The sequence below is a fragment of the Furipterus horrens genome, unplaced genomic scaffold, assembly GCF_987537825.1.
Source record: "Furipterus horrens unplaced genomic scaffold, mFurHor1.1.pri manual_scaffold_3, whole genome shotgun sequence".
Lineage (NCBI taxonomy): Eukaryota > Metazoa > Chordata > Mammalia > Chiroptera > Furipteridae > Furipterus > Furipterus horrens.
In genome coordinates, this window is record NW_028327173.1 from 7,525,737 (window position 1) to 7,549,919 (window position 24,183).

The 24,183-nt window shown below is 56.0% G+C and overlaps 1 protein-coding gene and 1 long non-coding RNA gene across 2 annotated transcripts in view; both read right to left on the bottom strand.

Moving 5' to 3' along the window:
* Positions 1-24,140, bottom strand: part of DHRS3 (dehydrogenase/reductase 3) — a 37,919-nt gene extending 13,779 nt beyond the window's left edge. Inside the window, exon 1 of the mRNA XM_090268617.1 lies at positions 22,934-24,140. Coding sequence (XP_090124743.1) covers positions 22,934-23,128 — 195 coding nt within the window. The 5' untranslated portion in view covers positions 23,129-24,140. The remainder of the gene's footprint in view (positions 1-22,933) is intronic.
* LOC150014206 (uncharacterized) lies at positions 18,596-20,038 on the bottom strand. Its single transcript, XR_016509911.1, has 2 exons — positions 18,942-20,038; positions 18,596-18,851 (listed from the first exon to the last, which is right to left on the bottom strand). It is a non-coding gene; the product is annotated as an uncharacterized LOC150014206 (long non-coding RNA).
* Positions 24,141-24,183: the final 43 nt, after the last annotated feature.

The following is a 24,183-nucleotide window of genomic DNA, read 5'->3' on the forward strand; positions in this document are numbered from 1 at the left end:
GAAATACACTCGGAGATCTGATGTTCAGAAGAAAGGTGCAGCACTGCCCATGTCAGATCATCTCAACTCTAAAAACTCAGCAGGTGGCTGGCGGTCACCAGGCGGCACAGGAAGAACAGGGGGTGTCTCGGGGTGGGATCGTGGCTGGCTGTCGTTTGCTTTCTTCTGCTTGTCTAAGGAGCAACGTCTCTAAAGGACAAGTAATGTTATCTACGATCTTAGGACAGGAAGGCAGAACTAAGCTTTCCTGGCAGATCAGCCCCCAAAGAGATCTTTTGCACACAGGTAACTCGGCACCGCAGGGCCAGCCCCTGCTGCTCCCTGTCCCCGTTGTCCCCCATCCGTTGCCTACCTGTATCTCTCCCCGTCGTTGAGGGAATGAGTCCGGGAGCTTGCTGGGCCCAAGGGCTCCCGGTTTGCACTCACTCACACAGTCACGTGCTTGGCCCTGTGTGTGTTGTCACTGCCATTTTGAGTCTACATCCTGTCCCTTGGAAGGCAGGGACTACATCTCACCCCTTGTGGCTTCCCTGTGACTCTACCTGGTGCTCAGCACAAGCTATCTGTCTCTGTTTTAAATGCCAAGTATGCTTGTGGACTCCTAGTCACCCTGCAGAACCCTGCTCGAAGGCCCCTTCAGTTCTTAAGCCCTTCCTGCTCCTTCCATCCCCACTGCGACACTAGACCGTGGCCGACGTCTGCTGAGTCCTTGCTGTGGGCCCGGTGCTGTGCTGAGCACCTCCATGTGGTTTCCTTCTCTCAGCCTCACAGCCGCACCCAGATATGGTGACTCTCTCCAAGCCACGGGGGAGGCTCGGACAGGGAAAATGACTTGCGCAAGGTCCTACGGCTCAGGATTAGCACAGCAGCGTCGCTCAGGATTCACGTTCCCTACTGCCAGCCCTAACCCTCGTTCGGACCTCCGCTGCGCACAGATGCCCAGGTGCTGGGCCTGTTTGTGGCCACCCCTGCCTTCCCCCCTCCACTTCACAAGGTCCTCCAGGGAGTCCTGCTCAGCACAGGCCAGGCACAGAGTCAACCCAGTCACGTTGTCACCGGGCACTGGCCCCAAGAGGCCTCTAGGAACATCTGCTGACCAGAGAGGCGGCTCTTCCCTGCCCAGCCCGCCTCCCCTGCCCAGAGGGGCTCACTCCGAGGCGCTCACTGCTGGAGTTCAGTCCAACCAGCGGCCTGAGCTGCGTGGTCCCAGGAGGAGCATCTGTTTATAATTGGTGGCTCGGGAAAGATCCAAGTCCCTGGGCCAGCTCATGTCCCCTGGGCCCCGTGTTAGGACGAGAGTAGTGCTGAGCAGGCTTCTCAAAAGAGAGGAAAATACCCACCAGAGACCCCAAACCACGGCAGGGTGGGCGGGGCGGGAAGGTGGCAATATGGAGGGTGCACAGCTCCCGTCCACCCAGCACCGCCAGCAGGAGGAGGTTAATAAAAACCTACCCTGTGGCCCAGATCAGAACGAATAAGCAACAACACTTGCTACGTGAACGTCACGGAGGCCGGGAGAAGGGCATGACCACATGTGCATGTGTGGGCTGGTGCTGTGTCAGATACGGACACGCGTGCTTTCCATAGGCACACGTGCGGTGGAAGGTGAATTCTGAGCACTCCCCTCTTTCCAAAAAGAGAGCCCTGTCTTGAGCGGAGGGGCCCAGACCACGAGCTCCGGGGCCGGACCGCCTGGGCTCCGTTCTCTCATCTGCCACTTACAAGTTACATGAACTTAGAAAACCTACTGAGCTGCTCTATAAATTACGGTTATTAAAGCACCCACTTTGAAGGGTGGCTGGGAGGATGAAAAAGGACATGATAAATGTTAGCTATTATTATGACTATTATTAACCCCAGAAGCAAACCTTGCTCACAAAAGATCCCCCCGTCCCCCACAAACCTGGAGTCACCGGGATGACAGATGCCTGGACGACCCCTGCAGGGCGTCTCCGCTTCTAGACATGGCCTCGACTGAGGCAGAACTGCGGAATTGTAGAGACTTTCAGTTCCCGTCCTTCCACCTGACTTAACGCACCCGCCTTGGCCTACGCCCCTGGCCCTGGAAGGTAGAGACCGAGGTCAAAACTGTCCAGCCCTGGCTGGTGTGGCTCAGTGGATTGAGTGCTGGCCTGAGAACCAAAGGGTTGCCGGTTCAATTCCCAGTCAGGGCACGTGCCTGGGTTGCGGGCCAGGTCCCCAGTTGGGGGCATGTGAGGGGTAACCACACATTGATGTTTTTTTCCCTCTCTTTTCCTCCCTCTAAAAATATATAAATAATATTAAAAAAAAAAAAAAAGAGTCCAACTGCGAGCTGTGGGTCAGCCATTGACAGGACTTCTCGGTAGGAGAGGTTTTCTAACTGAGCTCTGGAGACCCCCTGGGGGTCCTAGTAAGGGCCCTTAGGAAGTGCTAGGGCTGGAGGCATGGTAGACCGGGTCCCAGCCCATCCAGAGCAGGGGTATGTACATTAAACTTCTAGAACATTCTATAAAGATGCTGCTGCTCTCCAGGACAGAAGTCCATTTTTTGTTTTGTTTTCTTTCCCCCCAAAGCTATTTTTTCTCTAGATTGGCTCTAGCTCTCAGCTACTGGGAGGGCCGGCCTGTCACCCAGTGTGGGCACCCAGCAAGCCTACCAGCCCTTCTTCCAAGGACAGCCCTTCAGAATCCGTGCCAGTGGTCAGGTACCACCCTGAGACATTTCCGCCTTTCCTCGGGGAGCCCTCTTTCCAAACCCTCCCTGCCGCTGTCCACACACGGCCCCCGGTGCAGCGTCAGGGTTGTCCCGCCGCTGACCCATGTTACCCCAGGGAGTCAGAGGTGACACAGACCACTGGGCCTCTCTCTTAGGCTGGAGTGCATCCTCCCCTCCCTGTCCCTGCACGGCTGAGCTGCCCATGCGACAGGCAGGGCTTTCCCACACAGCCGTGTGTGGTAGACTCGCCCTGGCTTCTTCGTCCGCCTCGGGGCCTCCCAGCCAGGTTCTGGTGACCACTGGCTGGGCTGGTGCAGACGACTGTCACGAGGGTCCTCCAATGAGATCAGCCAGTGGTGTTCTCCCCCCACAGACCCCTGACCACAGCCTGAGCGGGACCGAGACTTCCTCCTGGCCGACGTCCAGCCGGGAGCTGGCCCCTTGGGAGCTGCGGGAATAACCTCCCACGTGCAGTCCAAGCCGGCGCCCACTGGCACCTGCTGCCATCTCTCACCTGGTCCTCTGACAGCCCCAGGAGGGAGGTATCACGTCCATTTGTACGTAAGGAACAGAGGCACGGAGGGGCTATGTGATACACCCAGGGGTACTCAGTACCTGGGGGAGTCAGACTCCAACCTGCTGGGTCTGCCGTCCAACCTGTGCCCTCGGCCACGGTACTCCACCTCTGGGAGCAAGGTGACCCCCTAAGAGGACACAGCCATTCACTGCACAGGTGTCATCCAGCACAGGCCAATGACAAGGACTGGACGGCAAGGCATCCTCCTCCCAGGGACACGGTCTTGCTGACTAAGTATGTGCTGAGCGGGTGACAGTAATGGCCCTCATTCCATTGTAAGGGTCCTGGGGGTCTTTACAGGCTGAGGGGGTTGCACTAGTGAGGACAGCAGACGCCCAGCTCTCTTCTCTCTCTGATGACTCTGACGTCCCACGTTACTTGTCCCCTCTCATCCCACACCCGACCTCCAGGCCGACTCCTGGAATCCAGAAGCTGACCTCTTCTTGCCTCCTCTGTGGCTGCCAGACCTGCACCGCAGCAAAGGCCCAAACGGGTCTCCCCGCTTCGACCCAAATGGGTTTTCTGGCCCCAGAGCCCCTGCCCCCTCTCAACACAGTGGTGAGAGAAGTCCTTCTAGAACTTAAGTGTGGCTGAGCTCACAACTCCCGATGGCTCCCAGAGTGAAATTCCCAGTGTTTCCTCTGATTGCAGGCCTCCCATCCTCTGCCCTCAGGTCAGTGCTCCCCCACCCCCACCCTGGGCGGCCTGGCTCCTGCACCTTCTGAGCCACTTCCCTCGGGGCCTTTGCATCAGCTCTGCTCTGTCCTCCTCCTCCAGGCAGCCCTCCTCCTGCACTCTCTTTTCTCCTAAGTTCTGCTCAAGTTTGTCTTCACCTGAGAAGCTTCCCAGCCCTGCAGACACTCATTTTCCAACCCTAGCCCTGCTTTTAAAAAATAATTTTTCATTAATAGACTTTATTTCTTATAGCCGTTTTGAGGTCACAGCAAAACTGAGTGGAAGGCAGAGCTTCCCCACATCACGCCGGTCCCCACGCAGCGCAGCCTCCCCCAGTATCAACATGGGCACCAGGTGGAACTTTTGATACGACCGTGACCGACACTGACATGTCCCATCACCTCAGTCTGCACTTCACCCTGGTCACTCTTGGTGTTGGACCTTCTGTGGGGTTGACCAGACACGTAATGATGTGTATCCATGTCGCCGCATCGCACAGGGCGGCTTCACTGCCCTAGCGCCCGTCTTCCCGCAGCCCCCGGCGACCTCTGACCTTTCTCCTGTCTCCATAGGTTGGCCTTTTCCAGAATGTCACAGAGTTGGAATCTCACAGCACAGGGCCTTCTCAGCCAGCTTTTTTCCCTTAGTCACATGCGTTTAAGTTTCCTCCACGTCTTTTCATGGCGCGGCTGCTCATTTGTTTTTCGCGCTGAGTAATATCCCACTGCGTGGGCAGACCCCCGTTTCTCTGTCCCTCTCCTACGGGAGGGCACCTTGGTTGCAAGTTTGGGCAGTTGTGAATTACAGCTGCTGTCAACACCTGTGTGCGTGTCCCTGTGTGCGTTTTTAGGTCCCTTCCAGGGGCTGAGACACACCCTTCCTTCCATGATGGGCATCTCCTGTCCCCAAGGAGAGAGGGCACCACCCTCAAAGCCTAACACCATCGCCACCAGCCCAGAACATGTGCTGAGAAACCAAATGTGACACCTGGGTGACGTCCCCATCTCACCCCTGGGTGCGACTCTGTGCATCTCTTTGGTTCTGGACCACTGGGAACACCCTCCAGGGAAACTGTCTCAAAGGCTGACACACCAGGGAGACCAGAACCACTTCTCACTCCCAGCCAGAGACCCAAGGGCTGATGTTTCTTTACACAACAGCCTCCCTGGCTGGCCCAGGGCTGCACCGCCTTCACACTGCCCTGGGCACGTTCGGGGCTGCAGAGCTCAGGTCAGAGCTACTGGCGGAAGCCCCAGGACCGCTTTCTGCCCCAGTTCCTTCATCTGACCCACCTTTCGAAGAACCCAGTGGACCTTGAGATGGGGGTGCCCAGGACGGGAGAGGAGAGCCAGCACTTAGAGACCACTCCCCAGTGTGGTGCGCTTTTTCGGTATTACCATCCTGAGAAATGGGATCAGAAGGCCAGCCCAGGCACGAGGCTCAGACAGGCCAGGAAACTCACGCCAGCTGCATGACTAGAAGGGTCAAAGCAGCACTTCAACCCGGACCCCAAAGCGAAGCTCCTTCACTGCTCCCTGTCCTGCCTCCCTCCCTCCCTCCCTCCCTCCCTCTGTCACAGTACTGTTAGAGGCCTCCGAATACAGCAGAAAATGATAAATCCACCCCACCCTCCTGAGTTTGCTTTCATGTGTATTCATGGAAGATCAGTGACAATAAACACACAAGCTCTTGACTCTATAGTATGTAAAGGTGGCCAAAAGTGCGTGGAAGGGACAGGAAGCTTGGTAGGGGTTCAAGCAGTATTTAGATGAGGGCAGGGACAGGGAAGGTCACATTTGGGCAGAGACTTGAGGGAAACGGAGGAAGCAGTGATGCCTACATTCCAGGCTGAGGAAACAGCCAGTGCAAAGGCCCTGGGGTGGGAGTGAGTTTTGTATGTTGGGGGACAAGGAAGCCAAGTGGCTGAGCCAAATATCAGACAGGAAGTTGGGGTCTGTCACCATGGTGGGGGGGCGGGTGGCTTGGACTTCTGCTCCCAGTGATGGGAAGCCCTTTGGAGGGTTGTGAGCAGAGAAATGGCAGCCTCTGACTTGCATTTTAGAACCCGTTCTGGCTGCTGAATTGGAGGTGTGGAAGGGGGTGGGAGCCTGGGTAGTGGAGGGGGCAGGGGCTAGCGCGGGGGCGGGGGTGGAGGTGATGGAAGAGAAGAGGTTCAGCCTGAGGAGGACCCCAAAGGGTGTGGCCTGAGAACATGGAAGAAGGGAGTTGCCACGGCCTGAGCCCCGAAGCCTGGCTTTCTCAGGAAGAACGACTTTGGCAAGTCCCAGCTGCGGAGAAAGAGAAGGCCCCTGCCTTCCACCCCGAGGTCCCTCCAGCTTCCAGAGCACTGGGCAGAAGCAGAGGGGTGGCCGTGCGGGAGGAAGCTGCTCCAGGTGGCCAGGGCAGCCTCCCCAGGCAGAGGTGCCTGGATGCCCGCCCAGCGGGCCAGCTACCCACCCAGCGCCGCTGGTAAACACACCAGTTTCCAATAACAAAGCGGCCGGCCGTCCCCACGCCGCCCCGACAGCCGGGAGCCGCGGCCCGCTCCGCGCAGGGAGCCCAGCCGGCGCTCGGAGCACGGGGTGAGGGGGTGGCAGGAGGAGCCGCTGGGCGAAACCTCAGCGGGGCTGGCAGGAGGCTCCAGGAAGTCTTTCTGAAAGTGGGCCCAGGGGCGGGCGCAGGGTGGGGGCGCCGGGGGTCGGGAGGGGCCGGGGCGGGGCGGGGCTGCAGTCCTGGGTGGGGACCGGGCAGGGATCCCAACTGGCGGACGGGAAGGGGATGGAAAGAGTAGGTAGGTGGGCAGGAGGTGGGGCGGGGTGTCTGGCAGGGGTGCGGAGGGGGAGGGGGAGGGCAATGCGGGGAAAGGGGTTAAGGAGGGGGGCGCCGGGGGAGGGCTGGGGCGCTGATGGGGAGGTTGGAGCAGGGGTTGGGGGTGCGCACAGGGAAGGTGCAGGGGCGGGGTGGGAGCGAGGATGGGGAGAGGGGCTGGGGCGCGGATGGGGGTGGGTGAGAGGCCCCCCTCCGGCTGCAGGGACCGCCCTCGCTTCCTCCCTCCAGCAGAGCGGTAAACAAACGCGGTGATGTCACGGCGCCGCTGACCTGCCGCTGAACCCAGAGCTGTAAATGAGATGCAAGGTGCCAGCAGCCTCCGGGCCGCGGCCTGCGAGCCACACACGCTCCTCCGCGCCGGCCTGAGGTTACCCCAGCTGCACACGCGGACAGGATGCAGCAAACGCCACCAGACATTGCAACACGCAGCCAGTCTGCTGGCCGCGGCGTGAACCGTCCCGACACCCTCCGCCGCCGCCCCCCTGGCGGGCACCGGCCCAGCTGGAGCACCGCCTCCCGCCTCCCTCCTGAGCATCCCTGGGGGTGGCAGCTTCCACGCAGCGGGGACCCATCCTGTGCCTCCTTGGGGGTGGGGGTGGGGGACTCCAGACCCAGGGCTGGGCTTCCGGGGTCAGCTTTGGGCTTTCTGCCCACCGGAGTGGGGAAGTGCCTGCCTTTGCGCTCGGTTTTCTGGGAAGTTCATTTCTCTTCAGCGAAGCAGATGCTGGAGGCCCTTCCTCCAGGTATAAGCAGATGCCAAAGTGTCCGGCCAACCACTCCCCCCTCCACCAAGCAGGGGACCACTCTTTATTCCAGGGATCTCCCAGGGCGGCCGTGGACCGCATGCCCTTGGCAGCTCTTGGGGATGGAAAGCAGCCGGGCTGGGGCCGGCAGGCCAGCACTCTGCTCTGGAGTTCATTTGCTGTGTGACTTTTGGATGAGTCACTTGGCATCTCTGGGCTGCACCACCTCCTGCTGGGGAAGCGGGGAGAAGCCAAAGTGGGGAAGGTCACAAGTCCAAGAAACCCTCACTAGGCCGGGAGGGTTAGTTAGAAGCCCTAGTGAGAAGCCTGGGGCGCAGGTCCTGGCTGCGAGAACTCAGAGATGCTCAGAGAAAAGGAGGCAGGCCCTCTCCTCACCCACCTGCCCCCCAAGACTGGGCCTTCTGGGTTCACTGTGAAAAGCCCCAGCTGTAGAGACATGGGTAAATAGTACCCTGGACCCAAGGGCCCCACACATTGGCTCTCCTACTCAGACCCCACCAACTCAGGCCCTTTTGGGGGTTGGGGGGACCTAGAAATGACCCCAAGTCTTTGAAAAGCACCCCAGAAATGCAGCAGCACCTCTTAATATCAGAGTCAACACCAGTGTCCTTTTCACTAAAGTTAATATTTAAATCCCTCTCCCTCCCGTCCCCATTTTATTGTCTTTAGAGCATTTTGTCACTGTCTGAAATATTCAGTCATTTGTTTGCTTTCTTATTGTCTTTCTCCCCAACACACACACACACACACACACACACACACACCCCTAGAAGCAAGGCTCTCAGCCCCAGCACCTGGCTTGGTATGTGAACGAACAAATGAAATCATTTTGCCTCCCCTGTGGAACCGGTGATGATGTCCCTTGAGGGGACCTTGGGAGGGAAAATGTTGACCACCCTTGTGGCAGGGCTATGACAAGGACCAGCCACATCACTGGCAAAGCCCCATGCAAAATGAAGACCCAGGCCTCTAGTTCCAAAATGACTGGGTATTTCAAGCCGGTAACAGCAGGGCAGGAACAAAGAGAGCCCTTCTGGGCGCGGGGTCCCGTGTGATAGCACAGGACGCAAAGCCAGGAAGCCGCCCAGGCTGAGATGCAGAGGGTGCCCAACAGCAATACCCCGGGGGGGCGAATGCAGGGGCACTGCCTTCCACGCGTCCCCTGGGCAGCAGGGCCACTGTGTCACGTGGTGCAGTACCCACATCCCGGACAGACAGCGGGCTCCCTACGGGATGCCTGCACATGCCACACGCGCAAAAAGCAAAAGCGGTCAATACGGAAGCATGTTAGAGTCGGGAATCACAGGGCAGTCATCACCCTCGTTAGCATTTTTCAGGGGCTTCTCTTGGAGCTACAGTGAACCCACAACCCACAATCCCAAACACTCTAAAATCCTTTTCTTCCCATTCATTTAGCCATACATTTAGGCAAGTCCTCAAGGGGCTGTGAGCCTGAGCTAGGGGTCCATCTTAGAGATGAGGTGCTGGGGTCCTAGAGCTGTCAAACGCGCAGCCAGGAGCGCTGTGCCCGACACCAACCCTGGCGACACTTCTGGGAGCTGCCGGCAGAGGTGGGAATATAGCTGTTGTTTTGGGAAAGGAAAGACAGACTTTTTCAGGGTGTCTTTCCACATCCCCATCCCGCCCGAACAGGGACTTTGGAGGTCCCCGCCCCTGATGTGTCCCAGGGAGACCCTCAACTCATTAAGCATAATTTATGGACTGGCCTCCCAAGGACAAGCTTTAAATGATTTGCAAGTCATGCCAGGGTAACTCTCCTACGGCTATTAATTAGGAATCATTTTAATCTCTCCCGGATGAAGGTCAAACTGCTTCGAGTTGACCCTTCCACTTGACTGGTGCTGGCACCCCACTCTCAGTCTGGGGATCTGGGTCCACAGAGCTGGGGGCGATTCGGGGGAAGTGAGGACATTGCAACGGGAAGTGGCCTAGTCAGCACATCCTGCAAAGGCCAGGATGTTGGGAACAAACCCGAATGAGCCTCAGCCCAGGAAGCCAGGCAGGGCGGGGTTTCCCCTTAGCACCAGCCCTGCAGAAAGTTGGTCCACAGAGACTCATCCCTCCACCTTTGGAGAATCAAGCTTCCCTCTCCTTCCTTTCAGCCAGTCTGGTCCTGCCTCCTGTGGAAAGCCTGCTTTGGCTCCCTAGTGCTTTCCCAGTCAAGTCTAAACTCCACCCCACGGCCACCAAGCTCTGTGAGGCCCAGCCCGGCCCACCTCCACTACTCCCCACTCACACCTCGGTTCTGGCCCACCCAGTCTCTTTGGGATTCCTCGAAGGGGCCAAACTCTCTCATGTCGCATTTTCCAGACACCTTACTCATCCTCGATGCCTCATCTTAGACCACAGTCCCAGCCGTCACCCCCTTTTCTTCCCCAGAAGCTGGACTGCCTGGATTCAAATCCCATGACCATGTGTGTGCTGTGTGATGTTAGGCAAATATTTAACCTCTCTGAGCCTTAGTTTCCTCATTTTTAAAATGGGGTCAGTAATAGTTCCTACCTCATAGGGTGGCTCTGAGGAGCAAATCAGATGACCCCTATAAGTCACTTCGTGTGTAGGAAGAACTTTATTATGGATTCAAAGATTGGTTGGAAGCCACGCCCCGTGCTCATAGTTGGCCTCGGTTTGCTCCATCAAAGTGCCCAACCCACCATGGTGCCACTGACCATCACCGGTCCCTCTTCCCAGCTAGACTGAGGATGAGGCCTGGGACCCTGTGTTTTCTCCCTGCAGTGCCCACCTGGTCCCTGTGACCTAGGAAAGCCCCCTGCACACCCTTCCCTCCTCTCCCCACAGGAAGACCTCCGGCTGACCCAGAGTTTTCCCTTCTGTGGAGCAACTGACCACCCAGTTCGGGGTCAATTAAAGTCTCCGTTTCGGTGTTGCTCTCCAAGGGCGGACCCTCCCCGATGACGTCCTACTGCCCTAGTCACATTGCCAGCTGCTCTGCAGCAGGGACGGTGACATCTTCCATCCCTGATGACTCTGGGTGGCACTTGGAACAGAGCTTTGTATCCAGCTGGTGCTCAGGGCAGCTCCACGCAGCGTTTTCTAACCCTCAGGCTTGCATGGTCAGAAATCTCCTGCAACCCTCCCGACGGCCCTGAGAGGTTGGGACCAGCACTGTCCCTTCAAAACCAGGCTCAGAGGGTGTGGCCAGCAGAATATGGCCTCCCCCAAGGGTGCCCACATCCGAATCCCCAGAACCTGGGAATATGTTACCTTACGTGGGAAAGAGGCGTTAAATTTGCCGATAGAATTAAATTTGCTAATCAACTGACTGTAAAACAGAAAATGATCCGGGATTACCCAGGTGGGCCAGTGTAATCACAAGGGCCCTTAGCAAGCGGAAGGAGGAGCCAGAGCAGGGAGGTAGAGGGAGACAAGCTGTGGAAGCTGGGTCAGAGCAACGCAGCCTGGCTGGCTCCCAGATGGAGGAAGGGGCCAGGAGCCAAGCACTGCAGGGAGCCACTAGAAGCTGGAAACGATTCTCCCCAGAAGGATCGCAGCCCTGACACCTTGATTTTAGCCCCCTGAGACCCGCGTCCCATTTCTGACCTCCAGAACAGTAAGGGAATAAATGTGTGCTGGTTTTAGCCACTGAGTTGGTGGTCATGTGTTAGAGCCACCAGAGGAAGCATACGTGGAGGGGAGAGCTCAGGGGACCTGCCCAAGGCCTCCAGCCAGAGGAGCTGGGATTGAAATCCAAGTCTGCTCCCAAGTCCGGGCTCCCGATGGCAGAGCAGATCTACACCAACCTATCAGCATTACATAAAACGAACCCTTTCTGTCGTAAAGGAAAGGCTGTGGGAAGTGCATGAGGGGGCGGGAGTGGACAGTCATACCTGACCCACAGCCTCACCACCAAGGCCAACATGTACTGCGCACACATTTTGTGCTCAGAATTTTCCATACATTATCTCATTGAATCTTCATTTTGCAGATGAAGAAACAGGCTCAGAGATGTCTAGTAACTTGCCCTGGGCCACGCAGCAATTGAGTGGAAAAGCTAGCATAACCAAAAGCCAACTTTGGTTTGTTGACTCCTGAGCTCAAAATCTGAATCATTATTCTGTACTGACTCCTTGAGGAAGAAAAAAATGAACATGGGTATGCCTGCTCATGTTCATGAGCACACGTATGCACACACACACATATACAGATCTGTCAGCACGAAGGTTCAAGAGGCAGCCGCCAAACCAGAACAATGGATCTGCCAGCCGAGGAAGCATGCGCCCTAGGAGGGCACACAGCATGCCCAGCCCACACCGCCCTGCGCCCCTGGTGTGCCCGGAGGACCCCGCTCCCTCTGCTGTGTGCTCACAGGGAAGTGGCCTGGAGAGGTGAGGGGACATTCCACCTCTTTGCTCAGTTCGATGTGAGGACGTGGGCTGGGGGAGCCAAGGGTGGCCTGACCTCACAGGGGTGTGTCTGGCAGGACTGCCAGTCTGCAGGAAGGTCGGGCTGCCCTCTGTGGTCACACTGGCCCCAGCTCCCCATGACCTGCTGTGGGGCCTGTGAGGGAGCAGGGTGAGCCGGGCCAGCTGGCTGGGCTCAAATGTGTCCCCTCCCCCAGGTCCTGGGAGCTTTCAAGGACCCGACCTTGGAAGGACCCCAGCTCCCTCAGCTCACCTGTTCGCAGCAGGAAAGGAGGTGACCTAGCAGAGGGCTTGCTTTCTTGTCTCCCGTCACAGTGGCCTTACATCCAGAAGAAAATGACAAAGGAGGTCTGTTGGCAGCATGCCAGGCCTCTCTGAGCAGCTGCACATTTTGCCGGAGGGCAGGGAGGTGGCAGCTGGACTCTGAAAAGTTCATCTCACCTTCCAACCTGGGGATGTCAGTGAATGACCTGACGGGGCGGGCAGGACCGGACCCCGAGGACTAGGTTACAGGGGGTCCTGAATCTCCTGCAAGTCCTCTCTTAGGGTGACTGAAAGCTGCATTAGTCCTCCCACGAGAAGGAGGACTGGACGTCTGCTCCTGGCAACGGCACCCCAATCCCACCCCCAGAAGCCCATCTCCCCACTCTCACATGCCATGGCTTGGCTGGGGCTGGTGCAGCCCCGGCACCGCGACAAGCCTGTGGGCCACAGCCGGCTGATCAGTCACTGAACCCTTACAAGTGCCTTCAGGCTCGACCCGGTCAAAGCCAGGGAGACTCCATTCCTTGACCCTTCAGGAGCTGCCGGGGGGAGGACACCAGTCTGTCCCCTTGGATGGAAGCTGGGGGGATTTAAAGCACCAAGGAACGAATGTGATCAGCCACGTGGCAGAGAGGGGCTGCGTGAAGAGAGACTGAGTCCTGATGGTATTGTGTGAGCCATGCCCAGAATCAGACGCACCAGAGACCTTCTAGTTACAGGAGCCAATAAACCAATGTAAGGGGACACCCCCAGGCCCACCATCAGAAAAGCGGTAGTCAGTGTTGTCTGACCCATTGAGACTCTCTGGCTGCCAAAGGTCTATTCTGTTTCATAGAATGTTTGAGAGGCAACAAAACTCACCGGTTCAAAGAGCAGATACCCTGGGTTCAAGTCCTGCTTGGTCACTTATAAGCTGTGTGATCTTAAACTAGTGACCCTCAGAATCTTGACCATGAAAAGAGGATGATAACAGAACGCACTTACTGTGGGGAGTAAACGACTGTCAAATGCTCAGAATGGCCCCTGGCACATAGTAGGTGCTCATTAAACATAGCCTCTACTAGCTCTGATGGACTGGTCATGCATTTGCTCAGGCAACAAACATTTATTAAGTGCCTACTGTGTGCCAGATACCGTGCCAGGTGCCAGGACACTCAGTGAGTAAGAGGACATGTCCCCTGTCCCTGAAGATCTTACAATCTTTTGGAGAAGACACATGGCAACAAGCAGCCACAAAGCGTGGTGAGTTGCCATGGTAACCCATGACTTTGACCTCATCACAGCCCAACCCTGGGCAGTTGAGCTACTTGGACACAGAGATGAAAATGACTAATGTCCACGTAGGGGGAGCTGGGTGGCTGTCAGAGGAGTGGGCAGCCGGGACAGGGCAGAGGCCCAGCCCCGGACCAGCCTCCACTCCTCGGCCGCAGAAGGGCCTGCATTAGACCAGCCCTGTCGGTGAAGAAAGGGGCTGTTGTCACCGGTCGTCACAACAGGCTCTGAGCCCTCCCTGTGGGGGGAGTGAGTCCCTCCCACTGATTTCTAGAAAGGGTCAAGAGCTGAAATTCCTGAGGGCCTCTGTGGCCCAGGCAGAATTCTCCCCTTCCTTCCTGGGGAATCCCAGAACCGGGGCGAGTCCGGCCAGCGGTCGTTTGCCTTGTGCCCCTCAGAGTACCTGGTCCAACAAATATAAGGTGCAGAGCCGGGCTAGGGGGTGTTCTCTATACCCCCCAACCCCCAACATGACAGTGCCACCATTTCGTGCAAATGTTCTCGTGCTGAACCAGGAGTTTTACATGCTATTTCACTGAATCGTCACACCTCCATTTTTCGGCTGGCGGAAATGAAGCCCAGAGAGATAACTTTACTTGTCCAAGGTCACACAGCAGGCCACTGGGAGGCCCACTGGGACCTGTGGGATCAGGAGCTGGTTCCCAGCAGCCCTGGCCTGCGTGCGGTACAGGTGACATGAGTGCCTTGGCCTCTACCATTTGAAAGGTCTTGGTGGCTCTGACACCGCCAGCCCTTGGCTTTGGGGCTGGGTGACCACGTCACATTTTCCTAAGGCTGGGAGCTGAATTTGGGCTGGGTCCCCGTGGGGAGGCTTCTCAGTCCCGGTTGACTAATAAGGGCTCCCTAGCGTTGGCCGAGGAGCCCTGGCGGAGGGCTGAGCAGGGTCTGGGGTTTTATATGCGTGGGGTGGGCGTGGGGGCCCCCTCCTGAGGGGCAAAGGCACCACCTAAGTGGAGGTCACTTCTGTGTGCCAGCTTCCTCACCTTGGAGTAAAGAGCCAAAGGTCAAGGACCCAATGTGACGACACTCGCCGAGCCAGGGAAGGACCAGTGGGGAGGGAGTGTGTACAGCGTGGCTTCCTAGCACGGGTCTTTTCAAGCCTCTTCTTTCTTTTCTTTAAACCTGTGGCATTCGTTACAAACACACCCAAACCTTACGTGGAATTCTAAGCTACAGAACAGACGGAACGGAAGCCAATCTCGTTAAATGAAGGTGGGGTCCTCAGAGTCCTGTCTGTTGCACCTCCATGTGGTCCTACCTTCCTGGGGCCTCTCAGGGGCTCTGGAACACAGTTTGGAGACGTGGTTCTAGAGCCTCAGCGGGTGCTGGGGTCTGCCTTGGGGGCTGTCAGGGCTCAGATGGCCCAGGGTGTTACCCATGAACACCCCCAGGAGCCTGTTTCCAGTGCGGACAAAATGACCATACGGCTCATTGATGCAAATGATTTTCAAGCCCCTTCCCTGAGAGGCCTCTGAAAGGGAATTCAAGGTCACGTTTCCCAAAGCTGGGGATGATCAGTGGCGTCAGAAAGGCTTGGGCCACCAGGCCCCGAATCTGCACTGTCCATCCTGGGCTTGGTCCTGGCTTCGGGGTCGCAGGACACTAGAGGGTCCCCTGCCACTGACTCAAGCTCCAGTCTTGGACCTAAATCTGAGCCAGAAGGAGTTAGATGGGTGTTGATCAGATCTAGTCCAGGCCTTTTTAACCTGGGAGCTGAAATAGGCATGGGGGTGGGAATCCTTAAAAATATAAAAATGTATATCTTTGTGCATTCTCCTTGGTACAATATTTATCCTTTCTTCAGATCCTCAAAGAGTTCTATAACCAGGAAAAGATGAAGACTTACTGTAACCCCCTCAGTTGCCACCTCCTTCAAGAAGTCTTCTAAGATTTCCCTTAATTTACAATGATCTCTCCCTTCTGTTTTATCAAAGCTCTTGGATCTCTTCAAAGGTCACTTCAAAGGATCCAGCATGGTGATGCCAGGTTTGGCTGGAAGGAGTTAGCACTCACTCACCCCCGAAAGTTGCTCCTTGCATATTTGAGGGACTATCTGTGTGGCCAAATGAATGACATAGGGCTGGTTTCCTGCTTACCAGTTAGTTAGTTGTTTAAAGCAGAGCCTGATAACCACCGACTACCTTAATCCTCTGGCAAGTAGCCCAGCCATTGTATGCAAATAATGCTACCCAGTGATTTAAAAATATGTTTTTGTAAACGTACTTTTAACTACATCCTGTCCCCATCCTGTTGATTCCTGTACTGCTTATCAATCTTTTTCCAGAACCTTCAGTAGACCAGGCCCCATTATTTCACAGCTTGCCTCTTGACCTCTCCATAACCCTGACGGGGTCAGTGGCCAGGCTAAGTTCTTTCTTCCTGCAGGAAAGGCCCTAGTTTTTAAGCTGGGAATCCCAGGTTCCAAGTCTAACTCAGGCCAAGCATCTTGGGCAACTCCCTTCACCAGCAACTAGAAATGGGCTGCTGACCACACCTGCGGCACCATGGTCACATACTGTGTCTGTCATGTGCAGTGTCACGGTCACGTACGGTACCACAGTCACACTGATACGACAGTCACTATAGTACTACAGCCATGTGCAGTACCATAGGCACACACAGTACTACAGCCACACGTGGCACTAGGAGCCCAAGGGTATTTGGGGAACTGTGAGAAGGCCAGTGTGGCCAGAACACAGCGAGTGAAAGGGAAGAGTGTGGTGGGTGAGGGAGCAGGGTGGGGTTGGGGGCAGGGCAGGGGTGGGGGAGCTGGGCACATTCTCTCCTCGGTCCCCCCTCTTCTCTCTGCCTGGAAGTTGGTGCCCCCCTTTCCCACCATGGTCTCATCTGTGGGCCTCGCCTCCTTTGCTCTCTCCTCCGCGCTTGCTGCGATTGAACGTGTTACTTTATGTCCCTTGTCTGTTATCTGTCTGCCCCTCGCCAACCTGTCAGCCCCAGTGGGGGTGTTCGTCTGCACCACTCACTGCTCACTGTTGTATCCCCAGCGCCTAGGACGGTGCCTGGCGCGCAGGAGGGGCTCGGCAGGTTTGTTGAATGACTGAGTGAGTCCCGTCAACCGCCCGTTGCCGAGCCTGCTCTGGTATGTGGCGCTCCGTTCCGGGCCCCCACTGGCGCACAGCAGACGAGCGCACGTCTGAACGCCGCGTCTAAAGAGGCTCGCTTCTCTCCCGTTCGTCTGGCTTCAACCGTGTCCTAACTAACCTGTGCGGGTCATCGGAATCATGTTTCCAGCATTTCTTTTCACGTGTCGTATATGCTTGGCCTATGTTTCAGACTGTGTCTTCTAAAGCCAACAAGGAGAACATCTTATAACATTCTAGGTGGGGTCCTGCTTTTGCCCAAAGACAAAGGAGAGCGTGTTGGGTCTGAATCCTTCCTGCACTGAGGCCAGAACTCTGCTGGATTTTGAGGGCAGCAGGCTGGGGCCAGGCCTTCAAGGACAAGTGGCAATGATGGCAACAACCAGATCTCTCTCCAGGATAGAAAAGGGTAAGAGCTAACTTCTCGTTAATAGGGCCCAGATGATTTTCTCGGTGACACCTCACACAATGAGAAGATGGGAAGAAACCAGAGAGGAGGGAAAGAGGACAGACATCACGCCAAGAAGATTGGAAGGGCCCTGCGCAGAGGTCAACAAGTGCCCTCGGCTCCGAAAAGCGAGACGTTCAGAAGCGCCTGGAGTCTGAACGAGAGGTACCAGGGGGGTCAGGTAGACCAAAGTGGGATGTCTTGACTCAGGTCAGTGTTCCTGGACCTACGGCGCATTCTCTGAAGCCCAAACAATTTGGTGAAGTTAGGGTAACACACAGGAAGTTCTGCTTGACATGCTAGTTGGAAAACTTAGACCCCTCTGTCCCTTGAAGGCTACATGTTGAAAATACGAACATCACCTACAAGAGAAGAAATTATCCATGGCAGATGGCTACCCGGTGGCTGCTGGGTAGCTTAGAAATGGGCAGCGTTGGGAGTCCTACCCACGGAGGGTGCATTTTCTAACGGAGTTGCTTATTTTTCATTAAGTGGAATCTGATGGCTCGCAAAAAAGGCTGAGATCGGCAGCCATGAGGACAAATTTTTTTTTGCTAAAGTCTCCTTGTAATTCAAGGAGTTTGGCAATTGGTTTCTTTCCTGGGATGGCTGATGTACAATGTGAGAATTTTAGAGTAGGCTGGGATCAGAGCAATCCCCTCTGATCATTTCATAGGCGAGCAGGTACCCACTTTCCCAGGGTCTCAGAAGAGCCCTGTTTAGACCCCAGTTTCTGGGATCCCAGCCCAGGTGAGCCAGGCCACAGGGGACATGGCCTTAGATGAGGCTGATTTTGTTCCCAGGGGAAGGAGGTGGGGTAGTATGGGAGAGAGGTGTTTGTCTGTTCCTGAGATGGTAGCCCAAATTGTAAGGCCCATTGTCTGAAACCCTGGGACCGGATACTGCAGGCTGAAAGACTTTCTCCAGATGCCACAGGTAGGACAGGTAGCCTACCTGCCTGCTCCCAAATAGGAGCCTGGGACTCTTCCCAGAAATCCCCAGCAAAGCTACATTCAGGGTGAAGATGGGGGAACTGGACCTCTGCTGCCTCCCAGGCCACCCCAGCCTTGGGGATCTTCACGACACATCAGTTGTTCAAGGCAGGACTTTTTCCTGATGGCTCTAGGCTTGACTCCCTCTCTTCTTTGTCCTTTTTCCTATTCTCATCAGTACCCGCCTAACTCAAAGTCTGAGATACACACACGCCTCGCTTACCTCCCAAGTTCCGCAAAATTTTCTTTCTTTGCCTTCTGCCTCCCTCCCCCAAGTTCAGCCAGGTTCTCAGCCTTTGACCAGGTGCTTGCTTGCACCTGGATCTCCCTCCCTTCTCACATTCCTTCTGGTTGAAACTCTTGACCTTCTTCAGGCCTCACTCCAATGCTGCCTCCTTCATGAAGGCTTCCCTGAGCTCGATGAGCAGCCCCACAGGGCTTCCTCCCTGTAGTGCCCTCACCCCTCCCAAAAGTCATGGTTTATCTGAAACCTCAGAAAGTGACCTTATTTGGAAATAGGGTGTTGATGTAAGAAACATCCAAACCTGTAGAGGAATTTTTATGAGTTTATTTGAGCCAAACGGACAACAATCGCTGGGAAGCGAAATCTCAATGGATGGAAAAAAAGGCTTTGGTAGAATGGCGGACCAGGGGTCCTTTTACATTAGAATCAAAGGAGAGGGTAAGGAGGGTTCCCTGAAATCCACTGATGGGCATTTATAGCACAGGGAGATGGTATTCAGGCAAGAAGATAACAGGAGGGGCTCTGTGGTCTCGGCCCTAGGGTGCTGGGTGTTCCCTGAGGGTCCTGGAAAAGGAGATCACTCTGACAGTTCCAAAGTATGTTACCTCAGATGCAAAATGACAACAGCCAGGCTCAGTGAAGGTAGAGACTGACCTTTGTCAAGGGAGCTCCAGGTCCAGGACGTGACTATCACCATGATCTGCTTCTAGTTAGGAATTTTTATGTTCAGGTCGTCCTGTGTGGTGACTTTCTGCCCGAGTCTGCAGGGCCCACCATGCTGGCCTCCCCAGAGCTTGTCAGGTTTAGTACGGGGCCCCTTTTCCATCCACAAGGGCCTTTGGAGATGGAATGGGGTAAGGATCTCCAGATGAGGTCATCCTGAACTGCGTGCATGCCCTAAATCCAATGACTGTGTCCTTAGAGCAGTGGTTCTCAACCTTCCTAATGCCGCGACCCTTTAATACAGCTCCTCATGTTGTGGGGACCCCCAACCATAAAGTTATTTTCGTTGCTACTTCATAACTGTCATTTTGCTACTGTTATGAATCGTAATGTAAATATCTGATAGGCAGGACGTATTTTCATTGTTACAAATTGAACATAATTAAAGCCTAGTGATTAATCACAAAAACAATATGTAATCATATATGCGTTTTCCGATGGTCTTAGGCGACCTCTGTTAAAGGGTCGTTTGACCCCCAAAGGGGTCGTGACCCACAGGTTGAGAACTGCTGCCTTAGAAGAAGATGAGGGGACACAGAGACACACAGAGGAACACCCAGAGCCACCAGGAGTTCCCTGGAGTCTCTGGAGGCGTGGGGCCCTGGCGATACCTCGATGTCAGATTTCTGGCCTCCAGAACAGAGAGAGTCCATTTCTGTTGTTCTAAGCCACCCAGTTAGTGGCAATCTGCTATGGCCATAGGAGACTAAAGCACACTGCAATTTGTGCCTTGACTGGGAGCGCCTGGCCACGTCTCTGTGTCTTTATTCACCTTCCTTGTACTCACCCCGCACTCCCCCCACAACCTGGACCAGAGCTGCATCAGTACCTGACAGACACAAAGCAGGCTTGCTGAGGTCTCCCAAAGACTGCTGTCAGGGGGCAGATGGGCCTAGGCTTGCCCCAGGGTCAGGAATGGGAAGAGTAATGGGATTTGCTGAATGGATGTGATGGAGAACAGGGTCCATAAATCTATATAAGAGGCTAGTTCCTGGCTAGCTGCGTTAGGAACAGGGCTATGGACCCATGGACTCTAAACTCAAGGACGGCAAGGCAGAGGCAACCACAAGCCAGTTCTCATACCGCCTCCCTGACCTGAGTCCCTGAGTCCCAGCTCTGCCCCTCCCTGATGGAGGGGTCCCCCGGGTATGTGGCCCCTGTCCCCACAGGCCTGCAGTCATGGCCCAGGGCTCTGGTCCAGCCACTTCCTTATACTGGACCAAAGGCTGGAACAGCCACTGCAAATACTTCCAAACAAACAATCTGCTCCTCCTCCTTCCCTTCCTCCTACTAAAACCCTGTCAAGGTCAGAAACTTTGGAGGCTGGGCCAGCTGACTAGCTAGCCAGGAGCCTTGGGGGCGGGGGGGGGGGGGGGGGCACAGGCCCAAGCTCTATAAATGCTTTCATGGGAGGAATTCTAGGAGGATGTGGGAAATTAAAAGGGAGAGCCTCCCCCTGAGAGACCCTAACCATGGCCCTGCCTTGGTAACCTTGGTGCATGGTGGGGAGGGGGCTGCGTCTCCAGGTGAGGAGATTTCTGATTCCTGGAGCCTGTGTGGGTCACCTTTACAGCCTAAGGCACGCTGCTGCCCACAAGTATTGCCAAATCCCGTTTGACTCAAGGTCATTATGTGAAACTGGATTGTGTCCCCCACCCCCCCACCCCCCCACAAAAAGTAAACAGACCTCTGCTCCAAGTGCCAGCTGTTTGCAGAGATTCTGTACTTCTCTCTCTGGGGGATCTTCCCCTCCAAATTCAAGCTGGAAGGGCTCACAGAGGCAGCCTCTTCTTCCACCCAAGGAAGGACAGGCACCCACGGTTCCACACTGTCACCTGCCCAGACTCTCTGCAGACTGTGCAGGCTGCAGCCCTCCCCAGCTCTCTCCAGCTGCTCCAAGGCTCCCCCAAGCCTGCCATTCACACAGCCCACTCAGCAGTCTTCCGGGAAAGGCCCCACTCCACAACCCTTGCCCTTGGTCCCCAAACGCTCCTGGGTCTGGAGATCGTCCCAAGGCCCTCTCACCGGCCCCAGACGGACTCAGCCTGGAAGCCTTGGATTCCAAATTTCCCACCATGACAGTGAGAGGGCCGCTCATTGAAAAGTAGCTCCAGTCATTGGTCAGACCAGGAGGAGTTACAGGGAGTGCCCTGGTCATCCTGACTGCTTCTGGGGGCCTGATGCCAATTTAAGACAGACTTCTAATTGGCCCTGGGTTTATTCCCTGGAAGAGACAGTCCATTCCAAGAGAGGTGGGCGCGGTTCCCAGAGCACTCTGCACTCTCCTGCCTTCCTCCCCCAATGTCAAATCCTTCTTTCAATTTAGGCTTGTTTATAGTCAGTCAAGTTTTTCCAGATCGGCTAAAAGGGCTCCTCGGATGCCTACTGCAGCCAGTTACAAGAGCAGGAAAAGAGACCCAGGACTCGGGCCAGCTGTAAGAGTCAGAAGAAAAGTTCCTGTGGGATGCAGATGGCTGAGGAATGACAATCACACGCGACTGTCCCAAACTCACGTCCCCCTGCAAGGACACCCTCATCTGCCCTCCTGACGGCTCCCCCTCCACAGAGGGCTTTGGGAGCCCTTCCACGCACGGGGCATCACCCCAAGGAAATGAAACTGCTGAGGGCAAGTCTTACTTCTCCTTTTTCCATGTGTCCAAGGGTTAAAAACACTTCCGAACTCCCCTCCAACTGCAAGGTCAAGCAGCTGTGCAAACCACCCAAGGAGAAGCAGGAGCCCTGGACGGCGGACCCCAGCTCGCTGGGCCAGGACGGGCCCCCGGTGGCCGGCGAAGGAAGAGTTAATGGCAATCAGCTTTGGCTGATAGCTCAGGCTCCAAAGTTCAGTCCCAATCCCAGCCACCCCCGAGGAATTGTAAATCTGAGGGCAGTATTTAGCAAAACAAAAGCAACCTGGAATTACATGCAGGTTTGGTTTTCTACAGTACATATTTACTTAATCTCCGAGGTATGTGGCCCCCTGTCAGATCAGCTGGCTCCGCTGGCCCTTTCACCCCCCCCCCCCACCCCCACCCCGCCCCAACAGTTTAAGTTTCAAACGAATTCCCTGTTTTTGCTCTTCCTCTTCTCGGGGCTGGGTGAGTCAGCCAGCTTGGGTCGGAGTTGGGTGACAGCCGGCTCACCCTCCTCACTCCCCGGCACCAGGTCTGGGGAAGCCGGAGGAAAAGGTGCTGGGACGACACGTTAAAAGGCAGAGCTTGGAGAAAAGGGCCTCCTCTGAGGAGGGTGGCTGGGTGGGTAGGGGACAGGGCTGAAGGTAAGAACAAGGGCTCTTTATCAGCTGCCGGTGCCCCTGTCCCCCTCCCTCCAGATTTCCAAACACCTGGGCCTGCAAGTGCCTGTCAGGTCAGGCTACACCATCAACGACCGCTTCCCCTTTTTCAAACCCAAACCAAGTAGCCCCTCTCTACGTGCCTGCAGGGTTTCAGCTGCCCAGGTTGGGGCTGGGAAGCGGGTTGCCAAGGAAAATACCAAGAGCCAGCTAGCAGACTCTGGCTCCCAGCTCTGCCCAGGAGCGCACACACCCCGCACTCACCAGGGTGGTGGCAAAGAGGGGAAGTGAGGAGGGGAACACAACACCTTCCTCCCGGAGGGAGGAATGTGGGAAATGGGTGGGTCTCCCAAGTTTCGGGGTGGGGGTGAACAGCCAGCCAGCTGCCTATCCTAAAGGAGCGGATCAGCTTCGGACCTGCCAAAAAAGACAGTCCTGGTGCCCGGGAAATTTACAAGGTGAAACTGACTAGCTCAGCAGTCGCGGGTGGCGCAGAGAAGTGGGGCGGCTGGCGACTCTCAGAGACCCCAGGCGCGGGTTCCAGCAGCGGCGGCAGGTGGGCACACGCCCGGCTCCCGGGGTCCCTCTCACCTTCAGGCTCCCACCCCCTGGACCCGCACTGCCCACGTACCTTTCTGGCGCCGCGTTCTGCGAACTCGCGAGCGAGCTGGCGCCCGATGCCTCTGCCGCCGCCGGTGATGAGGACGTTCTCCCGAGACAGGTCCCGCAGCTTGGCGGGCAGCACCAGTCCGACGGCTGCTTTCGCCACCAGATAGATCATCTGCAGAGGGAACACCACCAACGCGCCCAGCCATTTCCACACCATCCTCCGCGCCGCGGAGCCGGGCAGGGCGGGGGGCGAAAGTCCCCGGTCCGAACAGGAATTGAAAAAATAAAACACCCCGAACAATAATAAATAAACTGAATGAGGGGAAGAGAGGCGTCCCACCTGGCCACTCTTGAAATCACCTCTTCCCAAAATGCAAAGCACCGGGTGAGAAAAAGAAGGGGAAAAAAAAAAAAAAAAAGAAGAAGACAAATCCTCCTGGGGAGGAAAAAAAAAAGCGTCTCAGAGGTTGGGATAGTAAGAGGGGTGGAGGGGAAGCCGGAGGTGGGAAGTTCCAACAAGAAGTTTCTTGCCCCTGCCGCCGTTTCGGCTGGGGAATTCTCAGGTAATGTTTACAGGCTGACCGAGGAGTTAAGGCAGGGGCAGGGAGGGAAAAGAGGGCACCAGCCACGCGCGCGCACCCTGCTACAGCCCCGCGGTTTCAAAGTGCAAGATTAAAAAAAAAAAAAAAAAAAAAAAAAGCTGTTTTCCAAATTGTAGCGGCACCCCCACCCCTTCTCCAGGAAAAAAAAAAAGTGGGGGAAAAGTGCTTGGAGCTCCCAATTTCAGCCCGCGAAAGTCTCCCGACTCATTGCTATTCTTGGGCTCAGGAAATTGCTTAAACGCGCTCTGATTGCCAGCAACGTGCAGCAGAAGTGGGGGGTCCGGGTGTCAGTTTCTTTACGTGCATGGCTCGCCCTCGCGCGCGCTCGCTCTCTCCGGCTCCCTCCCTCTCTCTTCCAGCAGAGTCTGGGAGTTGCCGCTCGATCCGGCTCCCTCTCTCTCCCTCGTTAGCATTTATTGCCTTCTTTTTGTCCTTTCCAACTTGGAGAGGGCCTGGGTGCGGAGTGCGCGTGGATCGGACGCCCGCGTCTGCGCCGCCTTATTCATTCGCTCCCGGGGCGGCAGCGGCGCGGAGCTAGAGGGCGGCCTTTTTTTCCCCCATTTTTTTTAATACCCCATTAAGTCTGATTGACAGTTAAAGTTGGTCGGAGGCTTCACTCCCGTTCCTCTGAGTGGCTGCCGCTGCTTCCCCTCCCCCTGCGCTGTCGCGG